Source organism: Onychomys torridus, chromosome X (assembly GCF_903995425.1).
Source record: "Onychomys torridus chromosome X, mOncTor1.1, whole genome shotgun sequence".
Lineage (NCBI taxonomy): Eukaryota > Metazoa > Chordata > Mammalia > Rodentia > Cricetidae > Onychomys > Onychomys torridus.
Genome location: NC_050466.1, coordinates 131,414,288 through 131,433,583, shown reverse-complemented (window position 1 = coordinate 131,433,583; position 19,296 = coordinate 131,414,288). Strand labels below are relative to the sequence as shown.

General features: G+C 46.3%; 1 protein-coding gene across 3 annotated transcripts in view; it reads right to left on the bottom strand.

Annotated features, from left to right (window-relative positions):
* Iqsec2 (IQ motif and Sec7 domain ArfGEF 2) overlaps window positions 1-19,016 on the bottom strand; it is an 83,470-nt gene extending 64,454 nt beyond the window's left edge. For all 3 annotated transcript variants that reach the window (XM_036173930.1, XM_036173931.1, XM_036173935.1), the window contains exon 1: window positions 18,013-19,016. In XM_036173930.1, the coding sequence (XP_036029823.1) occupies window positions 18,013-18,719 (707 nt within the window). In that variant the 5' untranslated portion in view covers window positions 18,720-19,016. The remainder of the gene's footprint in view (window positions 1-18,012) is intronic.
* Between the last annotated feature and the right edge of the window lie 280 nt (window positions 19,017-19,296).

Sequence of the window (19,296 nt, the reverse complement as noted above, 5' to 3'; positions counted from 1 at the left end):
ATTTGCCATGATGTAGTTAACCATCCTCTGAATGCAGAGAATAAAAGCAGGTATGTTTTTCTATTGGTTTAAATTGTGCTTTGGTAAACTTTCTTTCACACATAGCTTTAAAGCAACACATGGCTTTTAGGAAACTAACCTTATACAGGAGCAATTGCATCCAGCTTACTTCTCTTTCTAGATGGCCATTCCCTCTAGCTAGGTCTGGTTTTATAGTCATTCATTCATTCCATTAGCACATAGTCACTCTATACTTCTATGAATCAGATCCCAAGCTACAGCTATGGGAAGAAATGAGGCATAGCTCCAGACCACCAGAAGATGTGTCAGTCATGCTTGAAATAGGCAATTTCAGAACATTCTGATTATGGCTGAGAGGGAGAGAAGAAGCGGATATCAAGGGAGAACAGAGAAGGGTCTCCTTAACCCACTCTATGGACATGATAAAAAACTCTTTGAGGATATGGTGCCTATATGAGTCATGGAAGATGAATAAATACTAGTTGGCTAGAATGAAGAAGAGAATGTTCATTTAAACACAATGAATTGAATAAACTGATTTGTCTCTGTTACTTCCCAAATACCACTAAAATGTAAGTAAATAAATTTTTAAAAAAAGACAGAAAGACAAAGTCTAGGATGCTGACCAGAAGTAAACCATTCCACTTACAGAACTTCTTCAGTGCTCAGGATTTGGAGGTACTGTACACCTCAGAAGGCAGGGTGAGGGATGAAGCTAAAAATAGTGAATTGCAATGCTGCCCTCAATGCTGTCCAGTCAGATTCTCTCCATCTCCAGCACCATCCCAGCAACCGGAGGCTTTGGATTTGAGGACGCCAGGTGCAGTGGCAGATGGGGTGAAATAGAGCTAAAAGCAAAGGGATCTTCCTTGGAAAATGGTGGGACCCTAACTTCCCTCTACTCTCCTACTTCCAACAGCAAAGCCGGGTGCACACAGCTTCTGTGCACCTGTGTTGTGTCATGGGAGCCCTTCTCAAAGCATCATCACGCAGAGACACTTAAGTTAGGGCTTCTGTTTTTAAGGTTTATTTAGTTTCATGTGTATGAATGTTTTGTCTGCATGTATGTAAGTGCACTGCATTCATGCTTGATGCTGGCAGAGGCTAGAAGAGGAGACCAGATCCCCTAGAACTATAGTTACAGGTAGTTATAACTGCCATGCAGGTGCTGGGAACTGAACCTGGGTCCTCTGAAAGAGCAACATGTGCTCTTAACTGCTGAGCCTCTCTACAGCCCCCAAGCTAGGTATATTTTGTTTTGTGTTAAATAAACCTTAATAAAAGTCATTATTTTCAAAGGAAATGAAGTTCTAGGCAATTGAAGATTACTGTATGATGCAAAGCTATGTGAGGGAGACCACCAACCTGGAAGGCAGATGGACAAAGAAAACAAACCAAGGAAGGAATTTGGAAGGAACAAAGACAATGAAGAAATCTGGGAAATGAAAAATAGTGAGAGCCAGAATAAAAATGTCAGTGGGATAGAAGATAAAAGGTGAAGAGATATCCTAGGAAACAAAATAACACTATAAAGAAGAGAAAAGATGAGAAAATTAGAGGATTAATTGAAGAATTCCTCCATCTAACAATAGGGGTTCCAGAAATAGAAAATGGAGGAAACAGCAGGAAGGAAATGCTCAAAGACACAATGTAAGAATGTTTCCCAGAGCCGAAGGAATGAAAGGCCAACAAGATAAAAGAAAACAAAGCCCCACATCGAGATATGGTGCTATGGCATTTCAAAACACCGAGGATTCCAGAAAAGATGTTAAATGCTTCTAGAGAAAAAACCCCACTATGTAGAAAGGGTCTTTAGCCTTTCTATGGTCCTTGTTCAACATAACTCTCTGAATAAGTCTGGAATAAAAAAGATGATGGTGGTGATGGTAAAGATCGAGTCGTACTTCCGACTAAATATTTGTCTGTATTTATTCTTAGTCTTCCGAGACAAGATGTCACTAGGTAGCTCAGGCTGACCAGGAAGTCTTGAGCCTCCCATTTCTGCCTTCTAAGTACTGGGATTATAAACATGTACCCCTACACAGGGCTATCGCTTTTTAAATGTCATGTTCCAGAACTAAAGAGACAAAGATCACATTGTATTTATATCTTGAAGAAAACCAATAGACTACAACCAAAGACTTCAAGACCATACAACAGGGTATGAATTTTGCCTTATAGTTGCTGGGAAGCACCAGGGAGGCTTTACACCCAAGGTATGCCTACTTTTAACCCTAAACAAGCATTATATAATCATAATAAATGTAATAAGCAGGTATTCTTGGTCTTTATCATAGCCAAATTTACAATAACCCAAATAATAACAATGGTACTATTTATTATGTGTTTTGAATAGTCCAGGACTCATGCTATCGCCCTAACATCTGTACAAGGCAGTTGTTCTCATTGTGCAGATACAGAAACCGAATCTTAGAGGAGCAATGTGAATTACCCACAACTACCCAGCCAATAAGTGCTGGATATGAATTTCAAATGTGTATTTTTCTGATGGCTTGGCTTTTTGAGACAGAATTTTGCTATGCAGTGCATGTTTACGGGGAACTTGTGGGCCTCCTGCCTCTGCCTCCTGAGTCAGCATGTGTCATCATACATGCTCACAACAAATGCCTTTAACTGTCACAACTTTTGCTCCTTTCTGTCACACCAGAGCCAGGAGGCACTTCATCTCCCATACCAGCCTGCAGACTTGACCGACCATCCTCACCTGTCGCCCATCTCCCCTCCACACAAGCATAGCCCAAGGCATCCTAAATCAGAAACATGTAATAAGCACTTTTATTTTTATATTTTTAATTTTAGATTTATTTTTGTTTTATGTGTAGGATGTTTTGTGTATATGTGTGTGTAGGTATGTATCACCATGCATGCCTGGTACCATCAGAGACCAGAAGAAGGGGTTCGATACCCTGGACCTGGAGGTGCAGATGGTTGTGAGCCACCATGTGGGTGCTGGGAATTGAAGGCAGCTCCTCTGGAAGAGCAGTCAGTGCTCTTCACCACTGAGCCATCTCTCCAGCCCCAGCAAGCACTCCTAGAAAATACAGAAAAGGGGGCACCCAAAAAAGAAAGTGGGGGTAGGTACAGACATTACAGATGAATGGGGGGCAAGAAAAAGGAACTGGCTCTACTGTCCTTACTTTCTGCCCCCCCATCTCTGTTGGAAGTTCAGCCATGATGGGAAAGTGTGGGTGAAAGGGGGAGCAGCTAGAGCAAGCCTTCTGTTGTAGAAGCCTACACTTGGCGTCCAAACCCCTTCCGGTGTACTTAGGGATCATCTCTGGCCCAGATGCTTTCACTGCTGGAGTAAAGAAGATGGGCTGCCCTCCAAGCACCTAGCCAATCCTGGAATAGCCTGGCTCACAGCAGACCAGAAGCCTATCAAGTCACAGACGAGGCACCCAGGGAGATGAAGGAGAACCGGCTTGAAGGCTTCATAAGGATGCAATAACCAGAATGGGGACAGAGCCCAGTATCTGTTCTACAGCTGAGGCTCCTTGACTCTATAGTCTAGGTAGAGGAAGTTAAGGAAAGGGATGAACCAGAGGTGCTAGATGAATGTTCATGGCCAACAGTAACACAGGGTCAAAACAAGGTCATCTACGCTTGGCTACTAGGAATGTGGAGTTACTAGCAATTTCTAGTTTCAATCGGGCTTAGCTAGAACCAAAGCTAGAACTCAAGAGCATAAATGTGTGTCTCCTCTCTCCCTGCAGTAAAACAAAAGTAAAGGAATAGGTATATTAAGTATGAACTCACATAAGGAAAGATGGGAGAAGATGGTATCATTAGTGAGACTTCAACAAATTTCTGAAAGAAAAAAGATTAAACAGGGCTGGCAGAGTAGAAGGAGAGCCAGCCCTGGTAGGGGGCTGCAGCTGAGGAGGGAGACCCTTAGGTCAGGAGAGCCTTCGCTAGACTTAGCCTTGGCATGTACGGAGAGGGGTAGACATCACCACGGGGGCAAATGACAAAGTATAAACTGACAACATACCAAATCCTTTCAGCCCAGGGAGATGGCTCAGCATGTGAAGGTACTTGCTTATGGATATTTGCTCCCTAGACCTTGCACGACAGAAGAGAACTGACTTCTGAAAGTTGTGTGCTGACCTACACACACACACCGTGACACGAGAGTGCTTGTGCTCACATCACATCCACATGCATTACACACAAATAATAATAATAATAATAATAATAATAATAATAATAATAATAATAATAAACAAAATCATCCCTTTCTTGCCACCCTAAGTGCTGGACTCAGAACACAAGCTGCCTGGCATTTACGCAAAGACGAAATGTCACAGGGCTGCTGGAGAAAGGTATTAAACTATGAGGGATGCATTAGAGTATCTAATGACATTTTAGTGGCCTCAAATAAACTGCTTTTTATTTTGGTATTTGAAGGACACCCATTATAACAATCATCTCCCTGTTGGATCACCAAATAAGACCAGTGAGTGCACAAGGGATTCTGGATATACAAACATCTCCGTAAGAGTTTCTACTAACTCAGTCATAGTTTGTAAAGCAGAAAGTAGGAGAAGGGGGCTGGAGAGATGGCTCAGCAGTTAAGAGCACTGGCTGCTCTTCCTGAGGACCTGGATTCCCAGCACCCATATGGTAGCTCACAACTGTCTGTAACTCCAGTTCCAGGAGACCCGACACAGACACACAGGCAGGCAAAATACTAATGCACATAAAATAAAAATAAATAAATATTTTAAAAAGAGAATATAGGAGAGAAAACTATCACAATTTGAGATGGGGAAAGGAATTCAGTGTTACAAACAAATAAGCTAAAAGAAATGTTAGCGGATCTTTTCGTTGATCCTCTTCCCTACTCCCCGCCCCCAACCTCTCCCCATTCCCCATCCTCCTAGCCCTCTTTGCACCCTGCTAGCCCTCCTTCAGCTTTCTGTTACCTTCTGTTTTTCTTCTCCCCACCCCTCCCTCCCATAAGATCTCTTTCTCACTCTTCATAGTCCCCTTGTATATGACCTATACTCGTTCTCGTGTGTGTGTGTGTGTGTGTGTGTGTGTGTGTGTGTGTGTGTGTTATGCATATGAGAGAAAACATGTGTGTGGGAGCTGCCTTTCTGGATCTGGGATGCTTTGCACAAATTCACAATTTCCAGTTCCATCCACTTTCCCGCAAATGTTATGATTCCATTTTTCTTTACAGCTAAATAAATTCCGTGTGTATATGCATCACTTTTTCTTTACCTATTAATTTGTATGTATAAAAATCCCATAATTACATTCGTTACTTTGAGTATATTTTTTAAAACTAGTGAAAATTAAATATCAAAAAAAGAGATAATGTTTTCAGTTGATAAGTGAGGAAATAATTGTTAAAGCATGCTACTTAGAAGCATGAAGTAACAGGGCTGGTGAGATGGCTCAGAGGTTTGGGGTGCTTGCCACCAGGACTAATGACCTGAACTCAATCCAAGGCGAAGTTGATTTGAAAGAGCTGTCCTTTGGCCTCTAAATGCCATAGTATATGCATGCATGTGCATTTATGGGCACGAACACACAGGCACACACAAAAATGTAATAATAAAAAAAGAGATATGAAGTCACTACCAGAAAAGCTAAACGATAAAAGTGATCCTATTCAGCAGCTGGGCATGGGGGCTCATGTCTATAATTCTATATATACTTAGGAAATGGAGACAGGAGGAGCTGTAGTTCAAGGCCAGCCTCAGCTATATAACAAGTTCAAAGCCACCCTGGACTTCATGAGATCCTGCCTGAAAAAAAACAACAAGAGCCAGGCATAGTAATCCATGCATGTAATAACAGCAATCAGGAGGCGAGGCAGGATGAGCTTAGCAAATCTGAGGCCAGTTTGATATATGTAGCAAGTTCCAGGCCAACCAGGGATACTTAGTGAGATTCTGTCTAAAAATAAAACTAAACAAAAAACAGCAACAACAAAAAGAAGTGGCCACCTCCAGGGTCTAGGAAGCAAGAGGCAAGCCTTTTTATGACAGGTTCTCCCTACATATCCCATCCTGGCTTTTTTTCCCCCAGAAATCTTTCTCCCTTAGTCTCCCAAGAGCTGAGATTACAGACATGTGCCACTGTGCCTGGCAAGACATTGGCTTTTTATTCTCCAACTCCCTCATTTTAAAATGTGTATATATGCTGCATGATCTAACTTAAATGTAGAAGCTAAGAAGTTCATCTCTCAGAAATACACAACAGTATAGTGTTTACCAAGACTGAATGAGAAGGGGACAGAAAGAAGAAGGTTATTGGGTGCTAGACAGAAGGAATAACTTCTATTGTTCCATAGTGCAAGAGGATAGTAACAGTTGACAAAAACTAACGGAATATTTCAAATTAGCTAGTAGAGGAGGTTTTAATGTCCCCAACATAAAGAAATGATAAATGTTTGTGTATAGGTTAATCACTCTGATCTGACAAACACATATTTTATATACATATGTGTGTATATATATATATATATATGTATGTGTATATATATATATGTTATGTTGTATCTAATAAACGTGTGTAATTACTGTGTCAATTAAAAATAAAAGTAATATTGTATATACACACTGCTTTGAGCTGTGCTGATTGGTTTTTGTCGTATTTCAGATGAGGTTTTGACTGTGTTGCCCAGGTTGGTCTTGAAATCCTGTGCTCAAGTGATCGTCCTGCCTCAGCCTTCCAGCTGAGGTGGCTGCCACCTTGACTGGCTGGTATACTTTTTAAAATTCTAAAACCAAGTCCCTTTCCTTTCTTGGGTTCTCTGTCTTCCACACTATACATTCCGAGTAGAGAGGGTGCTGATTCTGCCAGAATGAGGTCCTGGTCTCCAGCGTTTGCTTCTGGTTAGAGCAGGAGCAAGAGAGGTTAAGTACAGGGCCAGACACTCTAAAGCAGTGATTCTCAACATGTGGCTCACGACCCTGTGGTGTGTGTGTGTGTGTGTGTGTGTGTGTGTGTGTGTGTGTGTGTGTGGTCGAACAACCCTTTCACAGGGGTCACATATCAGATAGCCTCCATATTGGATATTTACATTATGATTCATAACAACAGCAAAATTACAGTTGTGAAGTAGCAACGAAAATCATTTTATGTTTGGGGGTCACCACAACATGATGAACTGTATTGAAGGGTCGTAGTATTAGGAAGGTTGAGAACCACTGGTCTAAACTAATACTTTGGCCCCCTACAACAATCCATACAACTGTCTTTTCAACCAGATCAGCCTGCAGCACCTTCTGGTCCTCTTCAAATATTCCAGCCCCTCCAGCCTTCCATTTACTCAACCACTTACACCCAATCATTATTTATACCTGCCTGAATCTTGAAGGATTTCAGATTATTTGCTCCAAGAGCACAGATAAGGACAGACCAGAAATTGAACCAAAAAATGAACTCAGGAAGAGAGACCAACAAAGATGCTGGAGCTATACTTCAAATTAACTAGTGCCTGAGGCATAAAGGAAGATACAATGAACAATGAAAGCTCCATCTTGGCACGGAGAAAATACACCATTTTGAGGAAAAGCAAAGCTTGGCCTAGCACTGGATTCTTCAAATTACTGTCCACAGGAGATTTTAGAAAGAGAACAAAAATGGTTGTTTATTGAGTACAAACATCAGCGAGTGCAATTCAAATGATCTCGGTTAATCTTTGAGCAGTAGGCATTGTTACTCCATTTTAAAGACCAGGAACTAAAAGCTTATAAAACATAAAATGGCTTCACTGAGGTCATCCAGCACGTTGAGGCAGCATTTCTAGTCAAACGCAAGTGCAAGTCTGTCTTTCTCAAAAGCACAGCCCTCCTTTAAATGAAAATTGAAACAGGGGCAGGGGGTGGCCAGGCCTGGCTGTCAAGCCAGAAATTGCTTTTGAGCTGCCTCAGATACATCAAACAAGTCCTAGCAAGACAAAAACTAGCAGGAAGAAGTTGGTCCTGAGCTGGGTGGAGAAAAAGAAGAAAGAGGTCCTATCCCAGCTATGAATCCAGCACCTTGGTTACTGAGGAGCCAAATCAGAGCAGAAGACCAGTCTCCCGTTAGAGCAAAAGCCCCTTTAGGAGATGAAACCTCTTTGTTGCTTCACCCCAAACAAGCCACCCAATCTCTTGGAGACCTAGTTTTCTTCTTTCTTTCACTTGGTTTTTCTATAAGTAGAACACAAAAACAATCCTAAGATTTTTCGAGCAGCACATTCAACAGACACTGCTTTGAGCATCGGCGTTAGTACTACCACAGCGACTCTTGCAGTCCGAATGCTTTCTTCTCCTCACACTTGCAGGGCCTTAAACAGTCTTTTTGTCGCTTCTGGTCGCAATCTTCTCACCTGTAAAGTAAATCGCCTTCAGCTGCATACTTCAGGCCCTTCCAGCTCAAACATTTGACATTTACAACCCTGCTGATCATGAATGGCTGCTGGTCCTCTGAGCTCCTGCAGTGTGCTGTGTTCCCTTCTCTGATGGCACTTGAAGAGCTTATTGTCATCACTGTTCTCTCTCTGGCACCCAAGTGTGCAGGTCTTTTCTTTTCTTTTTTTCTTAAATGAGATCTACTCTCTTAACAAATTGTTTTCTTTTTAAAATTAGTCTCATTGTGTCACTTTCTTTCTTTCCTTTTCTTTTTGCTACAGGGTTGTGTAGCCCTGGCTGTCCTGGAATTCCCTCAGTAGACCAGGCTGGCCTCAAACTCAGAGACCTGTCTGCTTCTGCCTCCTGAGTACTGGGATTAAAGGCTCATTATATCATTTTCATACATGTATATTTTTGTCGTTTGCTCATATTAGCTCCCTAATGCACCCTCTTCTTTTTCCTCTCCTCTCTCCACTGGTCCCCTTCTCCCTTCCCAATAGTCCCATTTCTGCTGTCATGTCATATATAATTGTGTACGTGTCTGTTCATGTGTGTGTGGTGTGTGTGGTCACGCCAGAGGTCGATATTGAGTGTCTTCCAAAACAGCTCTCCACCTTATCCTTAAGACAGGGTCTCACAGAATCTGGAGCTCACTGATAGGTTAGACTGACAAGCAAGCAAGGCCCATGAATCCTCCAGTCTCCAGCTCCCCAGCACTGGGACTACAGGAGGGTATCAACACATCCAACTTTTCAGTGGGTGCTTCGGAATTCCATCTCAGGTCCTCATGATTGTACAAGCATTTTACCCAAGGAACCATCTCCCAAGCCCACATCCATCCATCTACCCATCCATCCATCCACCCATCCATCCATCCACCCATCCATCCATCCACCCATCCATCCATCCATCCATCTAAATGTAGATTCTGCATATAAAAAACATACAAAATTTGTCTTTCTGAGCCTGGTTTATTTTGCTTAGCATGATTCCCAGTTGTATTCATTTTTCTTACAAATGACATTATTAAATTCTTTTTAGGGATGAATAAAATTGCACTGTATATATACACCACATTTTCTTGATTCATCTGTTAATAGGCATCTTCACTGATTTCATGTCTTGGCTTTTATGAATAGGAATGCAGATCTTACAGTCTCTCATCGAGACTGTTACATGCACTTCCTCACAAGACGTTTTCAAATCTATCTTACAGTCTGCCTTTCTAGGGAGATTGCTCCAAAATGTGACTCTCACTATACTATGCCATGGGCACCTCTCTCCCTAGTTTAAAACCTTAAAGTTCCCAATACTGACATTCTTATGTCTTCATGATCTAGGCTGACCAATTCTCCAGAATCTCCTCCTCTTTGATGAACTCCCCTGCCTCCCATCCCCTGCTCTAGCTGTCTTTGACTGATAAAAGTCTTTCTTCTCTTTGCACATATTTCATGTAATGGGGATACTTTGGCTGTTCCCCTTCCTTAACCTCTCATTTGCCCCCACTCCGCAACAACCCACATATAGTCTCTTTCACCTAGTTAGCCCCATTTAGAAATCACTCCCTCTAGGAAGCCTTCCCTGATGGTCTGTAGATACCAATCCTTAGGGTACTTTCTGTCCTTCCCTCTGGCAACACAGCATTGGATATCACTTTGTATTCATCTGTCCCCACAATTGCTTTCTTCACTCTGAAGCCAGAGCTGTGCAGTGTAAATCACCAAAACCAAACTCTACCTGTTAGCACGCAAGGTGCAACGTGGCACTAGACACATACACTAGACACACACATTCACTGCATTAACCTCTCAGACTTCTGGGGAGTGTGTCTACTCGGCCTCTTCCTCCTTCCCTTCACATAGCACAGAGCTTTAGAAAGTTATCAGTAATAGGAATGTTTATCAATGAATAAACACATACTGTGTGCTGAGACTAGCTAGGCCATATTCAGTTCGTACAAGCACAGCTGAGTTGGGCTACTCAAGAAGTGACTAACACAGCAGCTGTACAGCTGTGTGAGGATCCACTTAGGTACTTTGCATCATATACAACAACAGGAGTTTTTGTTTCAATGTTGGGAGTAAACTGAGCTCCTCCCTAAAGAGGAAATAACTAATTTGTTCACAATTCTTCCTCATGGCCAATGTTTATTATTCTTCAGGGAATACAACAGAAAATGAACCCGGGGCCTCACAAATATTAACCAAGGACTAGGCCCTAATGGCAGTGATTCTAAAATGGCTAGATAGAAGGGAACATTCATTTGATTCAAGTGAGTGTAGTACACTGTATCTTGGGATCCAGTAGGAAATGATAAGCCTGGATATGCAGTCATCCTAACCCTTTAAGAAAGCATAAAATTCAATAATTTCTATGTGCCAACTAAAAAGAAATAAAACCTACAGTCTAAAAAAAAAATCACATTATACCATAGAAATGTATCTTGTATGAGTGAAGGGTACCACTTAGGTGATGGTGGTGATTAATTTACATCTAAAGCATCAGAGGAACAATCCCCATCTGTCCTGTAGCTCTGGCTAGCCATCTTTGTTTTGGATATGATGGGACTGTTTTCATGTTACACTTCGCCTCTAGGGGGCAGGGCAGTATCATCTATTCTTTTCTATCCTTGGCTCTCTTGCTTTCCATCCTGATCAGGACCTTGATGACTATGAGGAGCAGGCAGGAAAGTTTCTGACACACTAAGGGGTGGGGGTGTGGTAAGGGAATTGGGGGCTAGTATGAATCATACATGTTAGAAAATACAATTTTATCCCCATGTACTGCTGTGGGGGAAAAATGTAGAAACAGGCCCTGCAAGTGAAATGATGCTCAAAGACTCACATGAAGTCTACATTCCAGAACATCCCACTTCCTTCCTTCAGATTCTCTCAGGTAGTACTCAGGGTTCCCAGGCCCCACGGAGCTTCAGCTACTAAGTAGCCAAGATGGGCTTCCTGTGTACGTGCTTTCAAAGGTCCTAAAAACTGGACACTTTGGGAGACAGTAGAGAGCAGGGGAAACTAGACTTCTTGGCAAATCATCCTCCCCCGCCAAGAGGAAATAAGTCATCTAGTCCTCATTCTCTCCTGTGACCGATGCATATGAACCTGCCAGGGAACGAGCCAAAGAGGCCAAGTCTACTCCCACTCTCAAGATGCTGTGCCTGGCCTAGTGAATGATCTCAATAAAGACCCATTGGTCTTTTTTATATCCATTGATATAAAAAAAGGGAAAGGAAATGAAAAAATGTGCCAATAAACAAGTTGTAACTGGACTTGGGTGAAGTGCATACAGGTCCTGTATAGGACTCCCTGGTTCATTCAGGAGAGAAGATTTTGCACCAAGTGTCAAGAATGTGGCATGACATGGACATGGCCTGCCAGGGAGATGGAATGATGAGCAGATTGGCCTGTACACCTCTAAAGTCTCATGCAACTGGGCTTCTCTGTCACTGTGTCAACTGGGAGACCACTGGGTGTAAAAGTGGAAAAATCCTAAGCCAAATGCCTCCAGGAAGCAAGAGGAAAAAACAAGAGGAATTTGAGGTTAACATTTCTCTCAACAGGAGTCCAAAATAAAGAAAAACTGAGGGACCCGGCCATTAGTTCGCCAGCACTTACTCAGACGTCCTTATGTCTACTCAGAATTGATGGATTTCCAAGTTTTTTGCTCCTTTTCTACACCCCCAGCATTAAGCACCGAATCTGATACAGAACATGTACTCAATACACGTCAGGTAAATCTGACTCCTTGTAGACCAGCGCTTCTCAACCTGCCTAATGCTGTGACCCTCCAATACTGTTCCTCATGCTGTGGTGATCCCCAACCATCAAATTATTTTCATTGCTGTAATTTTGCTACTGTTATGAATTTAATGTAAATATCTGATATGCAACCTCAACAAGGTGGAGGGAGACCCACAAGTTGAGAACCACTGTTTTAGAGGCTAGTAGGAGGCACAAGATATGACCAACTAAGAAGATAGATAGATAGATAGATAGATGATTGATAAAGAGAGATAGATGATAGATAGATAATAGGTAGGTAGGTAGGTAGATAATAGATGATTGATAGGTAGATAGACAGATAGATGATAGATAGAGAGATAGAGAGATAGATAGACAGATAGATATGCTAGACTTGAGGTTAGAGAGATGGCTCAGTGGTTAATAGCACTGGTTGCTCTTGTAGAGGACCCAGGTTTAATTCCCAGAAGCCACAATCTGTAACTGTGGTCCCAGGGGATCCAATGCCCTCTCATGCAGGCAAAACACCCCTACACATAAAATAACAATGGAAATTAAAATATAAAATAAGAGGCTAAACTTCTCAGTAAATGTCAGGGATAAACTGAGCATCATGATGGACCAACAAGGGCTGGAAAGATGGCTCACTGGCTAAGAGTGCTTAAGGCTCTTCTAGAAGACCCAGGTTTGATTCCCAGCAACTCCCACTGCAGTTCAAAGCTTCAGTTCCAGGAGATCCAGTGCCCTCTTTTGGCCTCCATGGACTCACATGTGGTGCACATACATACACGCAGGCAAAAATAGTCATACACATAAAATAAAATAAAAATAATTATTTTTAAAAGGACCAGCAAATAAAGATAGGAGAGGTGTCAGCTAATTCAACCTTAGAAATAATAGTAAGCAACCAAGGAGAAGGGAACGGTATTAGCCATGTCCCAGAGGCCATCAGAAGGCCTGGGTGGGCTACTGATGGCAGCACACAGCCAGGGTAATTCAGGCATGGTCTGTAGAAAAGGGATTCGCAAAGAGAGAGAGAGAGAGAGAGAGAGAGAGAGAGAGAGAGAGAGAGAGAGAGAAAGAGGCAGAGAGAGAGACAGAGAGAGAGACAGAGAGAGAGACAGAGAGAGAGACAGAGAGAGAGACAGAGAGAGAGAGACAGAGAGAGAGAAGAAGGGGAATCTGTGGACGGAAACAGACAACAAGAACAGAGGAGCCAGACTGCAGACATGGCTTGGCTCCAGCAGATTTATCAGAGGCTTGACAGAAAAAAGAGAAGTAATCTCTCAGGACACCATGGAAAAACTCGGGAGGTGATTTCGAAAGGGAACCTCGGAGGGAGGCCAGGCCTAGAGTTCATGTCTTTAACCCCCCCCCCCCCCACTGACGGGAGGGGGCCACAGTGCACGGAAGCCATACAGCTCTCAGTCCCAGCCAGCTGTGTAACTCACTGCTCTGAAAAATGAGGATAACAATAACACCCACCTGGCAAGGATTCTGTGGAAATGAGATAAGAAATAGGGCTGCCGGATGAGTAAGAACGCCAAGAATGCTACAGCCCCTGGAGCCCAGCCTGGGTTCCTACTAGCTCTTCTGCAGTCCTGCCACTTATTCACTTAGGAACCTTGGATATGTTATCTGACCTCCCTAGACCTTAGTTTCTTCATCCATAAAATGGACTTAATAACAATTTACATGAAAGGATTCGTGTGAAGACAGAATGAACGACTATATGGCAGGCACTTAGAATGAAGTGCCCAGCACACAGTAAATGCAGTAGAAAAATGTTAGCTATCATTACATAAAGCTGCACAGGAGAGTGCCTACCACACAGAAAGCTGAGACTCACTCAGTCTGCATATGGCCTCTTCACCATGCTCCAGGCCTTTACTCTGCCCCTAGAAAATACAGAGGCCGTAGTTGGCAGGGGTAGGCAGAGGAAGAACAGTCAGCAAACACCAAGCCCGGTGTCTCCCTTCTGTCACACATCTCAAGTGGACATCAAGGGACTGTGCACACTTCTTCAAAGCACCTTCCTCTCCTGCCCAGGTGGCCTTGCCTGTCTTGATCCCTCTGTGCTCTGAGGAACCCCCACCCTTTCTGTTCACTTTGTCCTCACTACTGTGTCTTTGGCCTGACTAAGCCCGCAACCCGGTCTTCCTGGCTGGTGGGAAGAGAGCTCTGTAAGTACCAAGAGCATGGTGCTTGCCCAGCCTGGCGGCCCCTCCTGCTCTGTGAACACAGCCAAGAAATATTTGTGGATGACAACAACCCCATTCCTGCCCCAGATCTAGACAGAGAAGCAAGACTCCTAATTCTCATTAAATTCAACATTATCATTTTCTCCCACACCAGCATAATGCTCACAACACAGTGGAGGGGACAATAAATAGTTTCCCTCATGAAAGGAAGGAGAGACGCCCTAGAGAAAAAAAAAATCCAGCATGCCAAAAGGAGCCAGACTTCCCCCAGAGTCTCTCCCTGGGCTCACTCTCACTTGCTCGTTCTCTCTCTCTCTCTCTCTCTCTCAGTGGCCTCAGCCCCTGTAGGGAGCATGCTGACACCCCACCACCTGCAGCTGATGATAGTTCAGCAGTGATGTGGTAGACCATGCATCGCTCTGGGTGTCAAGAACACTAGGCTGGCCTCTCTGGGTTCAGTATCCAAATGTGAGCCAGCTTGCAGGGTGGGTGGGGGCAGAGGATGGACAGTTACCACCATATTGGCTTCAGCCCACCACTGCATACAGAGATGGCGCTAGGCCCATGCAGAAAATGTAGGGACACAGCTCTCTTCAGCATGGGACACTCAGCAGTGGGTCCTAGCCTCTATAAATCATTCTAGGTGTCAGAACTGTAGGGGAGATCAGACCAAGCTTAACAACAAAAAGATCTCTTTGAAAATCATGACAGGAGGTGACAGTTCCACGTAAAAAGATAGGCATTAGTCAGGATCAACAACTAGTACGCAAACAACTAAATCCTCATGTACCAGTGACCAGAAGGAGGTAGGGATTCATGTCGCTTTCTGTCACACTAGGAAGACCACACCCAGAGCCTGGCAGAAGAGATTCTGGCATCCTGGAACCTGTCCAGTAGAGCAGTATGGAAGGATGAGGGAGTTCTGGGTAACTGATATGGATATGGATGGGTGATACCCAAAGCAAAGAAGGCAAAGTTCATAGGAATACGTTGTGTATGTTGTGTTAGTAGCATGACCTCTGATGGACTTTACTTCTCAGAGCCCTCAGTTTCTTATGCTCTGACGTGATGGTAGTTGATAGATGCACAGGGTGGTTGGGAGAACTGAGTCCAAGGCAGAGTGGGCTCCCAACAAGCTGTTGACCCAGGCCCTATTTCTCCCCCAGTTTGTCCACCAGAGGGAGCCTGGGGCCCAGCAGAGCCCAGCCTGTACCAGCTCTGCCTGTCCTCCCCCAATGCTGCAGCCTCAGCTGCTGAACTCCCACCCTGCCTGCCCGCGCTTCCAACAGCAGCCTTCTCACCCACTCCTTACAAACCAGAACAGGCCTAGCAGGGGAGTCACTTGCAGCAGCACTGGTTACAGCAATGGCTACAGGTTCTCCTGACATCCGGCAAGGAGGAAGGTGGGAAAGAGGAAGGTAGCTGTCTTTTCTCCCCATTGACTCCTCCACTCATCCCAGACCCATCTCTTCTAGTTCAAAACCTGGAGATGCCAAGGCTCTCTTGGCTTTTCCCAGTTCAGTACCTCTCCAGGTCCTGAGGCCAAGACTCCTTGGGGTGGTTAAGCTCTAGGGAACAAATAACGCGTGCCTTTAAGACAGGCAGACTTAGATTCTAGTCCAGCTCCATTAGCAACTAGTAGCATAACCTTGAATAAGGCCCCTTCGACTTGAAGCCTTGGTTCTTCCTTCTCTAAAATGGAGTTGCTGATGCTCACTGAGTGGGCTTTGTTGTGAAGTCCAAATGAAGTAATCACAGATAGGCAAGCAGTTAATATGTAGTTGAGAGACATTCAAGGTGCTATTTAAACCTCTTTATTAGCCCAGTAGGAAATGTGATGCAAGGGATTCCAACAAGCCACCTGGAAAGTGCACAAAAAAGAAGGAAGGAGTCTGAAGCAGGCCTGCAACCATGGCAGAAGGGCAAATGGGCTTCCAGCCAGCCAAGAATTCCAACCTATGTCTGCAGGATGGAGAAGCCGAGAGCAATAGAATTCTGAAATTGAGGAAGATTCGGGTCTTTTCACTGGGCTTCATGCCCAAATCAGGAGCTATTTGTTTCTTCCAGCTCTCTCGGACCCCTTTTGGCCCTCAACTGGACCTGTCCAGCCAGCCACCATCCTCATCCCTTGAAGCAATCTACTGCATCACAACTGGCTAGGTTAAAAAGTTCTCTGGATTTGATCTTAAATGTTCCCACTGTTCCTGGGTCTGCTCCCTGGAGTCATACATAATGAGGCTGCTCCCTCCATCACAGGCCTGACCCCTCGAGAAAAGTCTGCAACCAGACTCAAGGACCATGATGCCCCATCCAGTCTTCCTCTGCCCCCATTCTGGGGCTGTCCCTCCACCCCAACACTCATCTGAGGGTGCACTGCAGTGGAGCCCAGCCAAGCCCTCAAGCTGCAGCTGCTGCTCCTGGGGCCCAGCCATCTCAACCCAGCACCCCAGCCTGCTGCCTCACCATGGGGGAGTTGCAGAGAGCTGTCTCCCGGCAGATTTCCTGAGGCAGAAGGCTTCCCCACCCCCAGCCCAGCCTCCAAGAGACACTCCACTAGTTGTGGCACATGGTAGGACCAGCTGAGCAGTGAGAGGAGGGTAAGCCTGTCCATTTGCTAAAGGACTTCAGACTTGCTCTTTGGTGTGGCTGGGTTAGTAACATAACCATTGAATCTCAGTTGGGAGACCTTGCCTTTAAAAGAAATACAGGGGAAATGATGGACTGACAGAAGAACGGACTCAGTCAAGGTCACAAAGCCAATCTGCAACAGAGCTGGAAGGGAGACCCAGTTCTCCTACCTCCCAGTTCAGTGTTCTTTCCACGATAGCAGCAAAGCAATAGGAGAGCCTTCAGGGCATCCCTGTGAGCCTTCATGCCCTTGACTCACAGCCGAATACATTTATCCCAACCGGCACACAATGGGATCCATATGGGAAAAATGGACCCTGCCCATGTCCCATCAACTCTATTCCTATCCTGTCTCAGACACATGGACAGACCCCAGCACCGGAACTGAAGCTGATCCAACAGATGGGAGATCTATGGACTTCCCTTCCTGGTAGGGCTCTTTAAATGGGTGTTGTTTTTCTTGAAGGGTGGAGACCAGCCGGACTTTGAGAAACTAACCAAGGGCCTAGCTTCCATCTTTGCCACCATAACCCCCCCCCCCCCATGCCAAGATGTGCTGCAGTTCCCCTCAGAGGGGATCTCAGCCGCCAGAATCCATTCTGGTCCCCACTTGCCTCTAGACAAGATTAGCCCCCCACCCCCCCCCCCCCCAAAAAAGGTGTGTAGGAGTGTTTCTCTCCTTTGGGGCTTGGAGTTGATACCACCTCTGCCTAAAAAAATATTTAATCCATCCTCCAGAAAGGATTAGGCTGGGGTTGAAGAAGTGGAAGGAGGTAGTGGAGATTGCTTTAGTCTCTAACTGGCCTTGGTTCTGAAGGTAAAAAAAGAAAAAAGCCTGCACTCCTCTGACCAAAGCAGTGTGTGGTGGCTAGGGAAAGCATGTCAGCTGGTTGAGGAGGACCTGGCTTCTCCCGATTGGGATAGGAGAAGCAGGAAATGGAATCAGGCATGGGCTTCGTATACTTTATCCACCAGATAAGTTGAAGAGGAATCTAGAGGGGAAGGGAAGGGTGGGGTGGGGGTTGCAAACACATTCCTTACTTTCTCTGGAGGGTTGTAGCCGGGCTGGTGCTGGTACTGGTGCTGTGACCTCCGCCCGCGCCAGGGCTGGAGCTTCTGGATGCGCCACGGCTCAACTGGCCTCGCTCCCGCGGTGGCCGCTGCCCCACGCCCACCGCCGAGGAATAGCCGGCTTCCTTCTCGCGGCCCGGGTGCGCTGGCCCAGCCTCCCTCCCGCCACGCTCGCGACCCAGGGCTGGGTTCTCGTGGTGCAGGTGGCACTGGGCCACGTCGCGCTCGCGGGCTGTGTAGCCGGTAGTGTCCTGGAGCTGATAGGAGGCTTCTCGTTCCTTGTCCCGATAGATAGCTTCCCGGTTCTGGTAGGCGCCATCCCGGTTCGGGTAGCCCACGTCCCGGGACGCCTGGTGGAACTGGCTCTCCCGTAGCTCGCGGTGGTGGAACTGGGTCTCGCGCAGGTTCTGGTACTGGCTCTCACGGCCAGGGCTATCCCGTGCGCCAAGGGGGTCCCGGTGCAGTTCCCCGCGGTGCAGCTGGCTCTCCTCCCGCAGGTCGCGGTTCTCCTGGGTGAGCTGGTCCAACTGGCCCTCCAGCTCTTCGATGCGCCGTCGCTGGGTCTCCAACAGCTGCTGCTGACTCTCAATGATGTTGTTCAGCTCCAGCAGGTACTCCACCGCCCGGTTGGGGCTCTCAGATCCCGGGCCACCCGGGGGCCCGGACCCCGCCTCCATCCTGGCGGCCCAGGGACAGGGGAACGGGCAGGAGAGCCCGGTCCCCGCTCGCTCACGGCGCCACCCTCCCCCGGGCCCAGCCGGGGGAGGGGGCCGGCGGGACGCGAGGGCGCGCACCGGGCTCGGGGGCCCGGGGGCCCTAGGGGGCCCGGGAGACAGCGCTGGGGCCGGCGGCACGGGGCGCAGGAGCTGAGGCTACCGCAGCCGCCGCCGCCGCCGTCACCGCCACCACCACCGCCAGGGCTTGGAAGGACGCGGCCCACGGCGCTCCGCCCGCTGCGGAGTCACTGCGCAGCGCGGCCGCGCGGGACCGCCCCGGCCGCCGGCCCGCCCCCCGCCCCTGCCCCCACCCAGTTCTCCCGACCCGCCCCCGCGCGCCCCACCTGCAGTCGCCACCAGCCACCCGAGCTGGACCAGCCCCAAGGCACTGGTACCTCAGCTGGAGGTCAGCCTTAGCTCAGTCTGCAGGAGGTATTTCCATTTCAGCGGTCCTGGGGTCTTCACCTAACAGCCTAATGAAGTCCTCCTGCAACCTATTCTAATATGCGCTAGTCCAACAGGCCCAAGATCCAAGCCA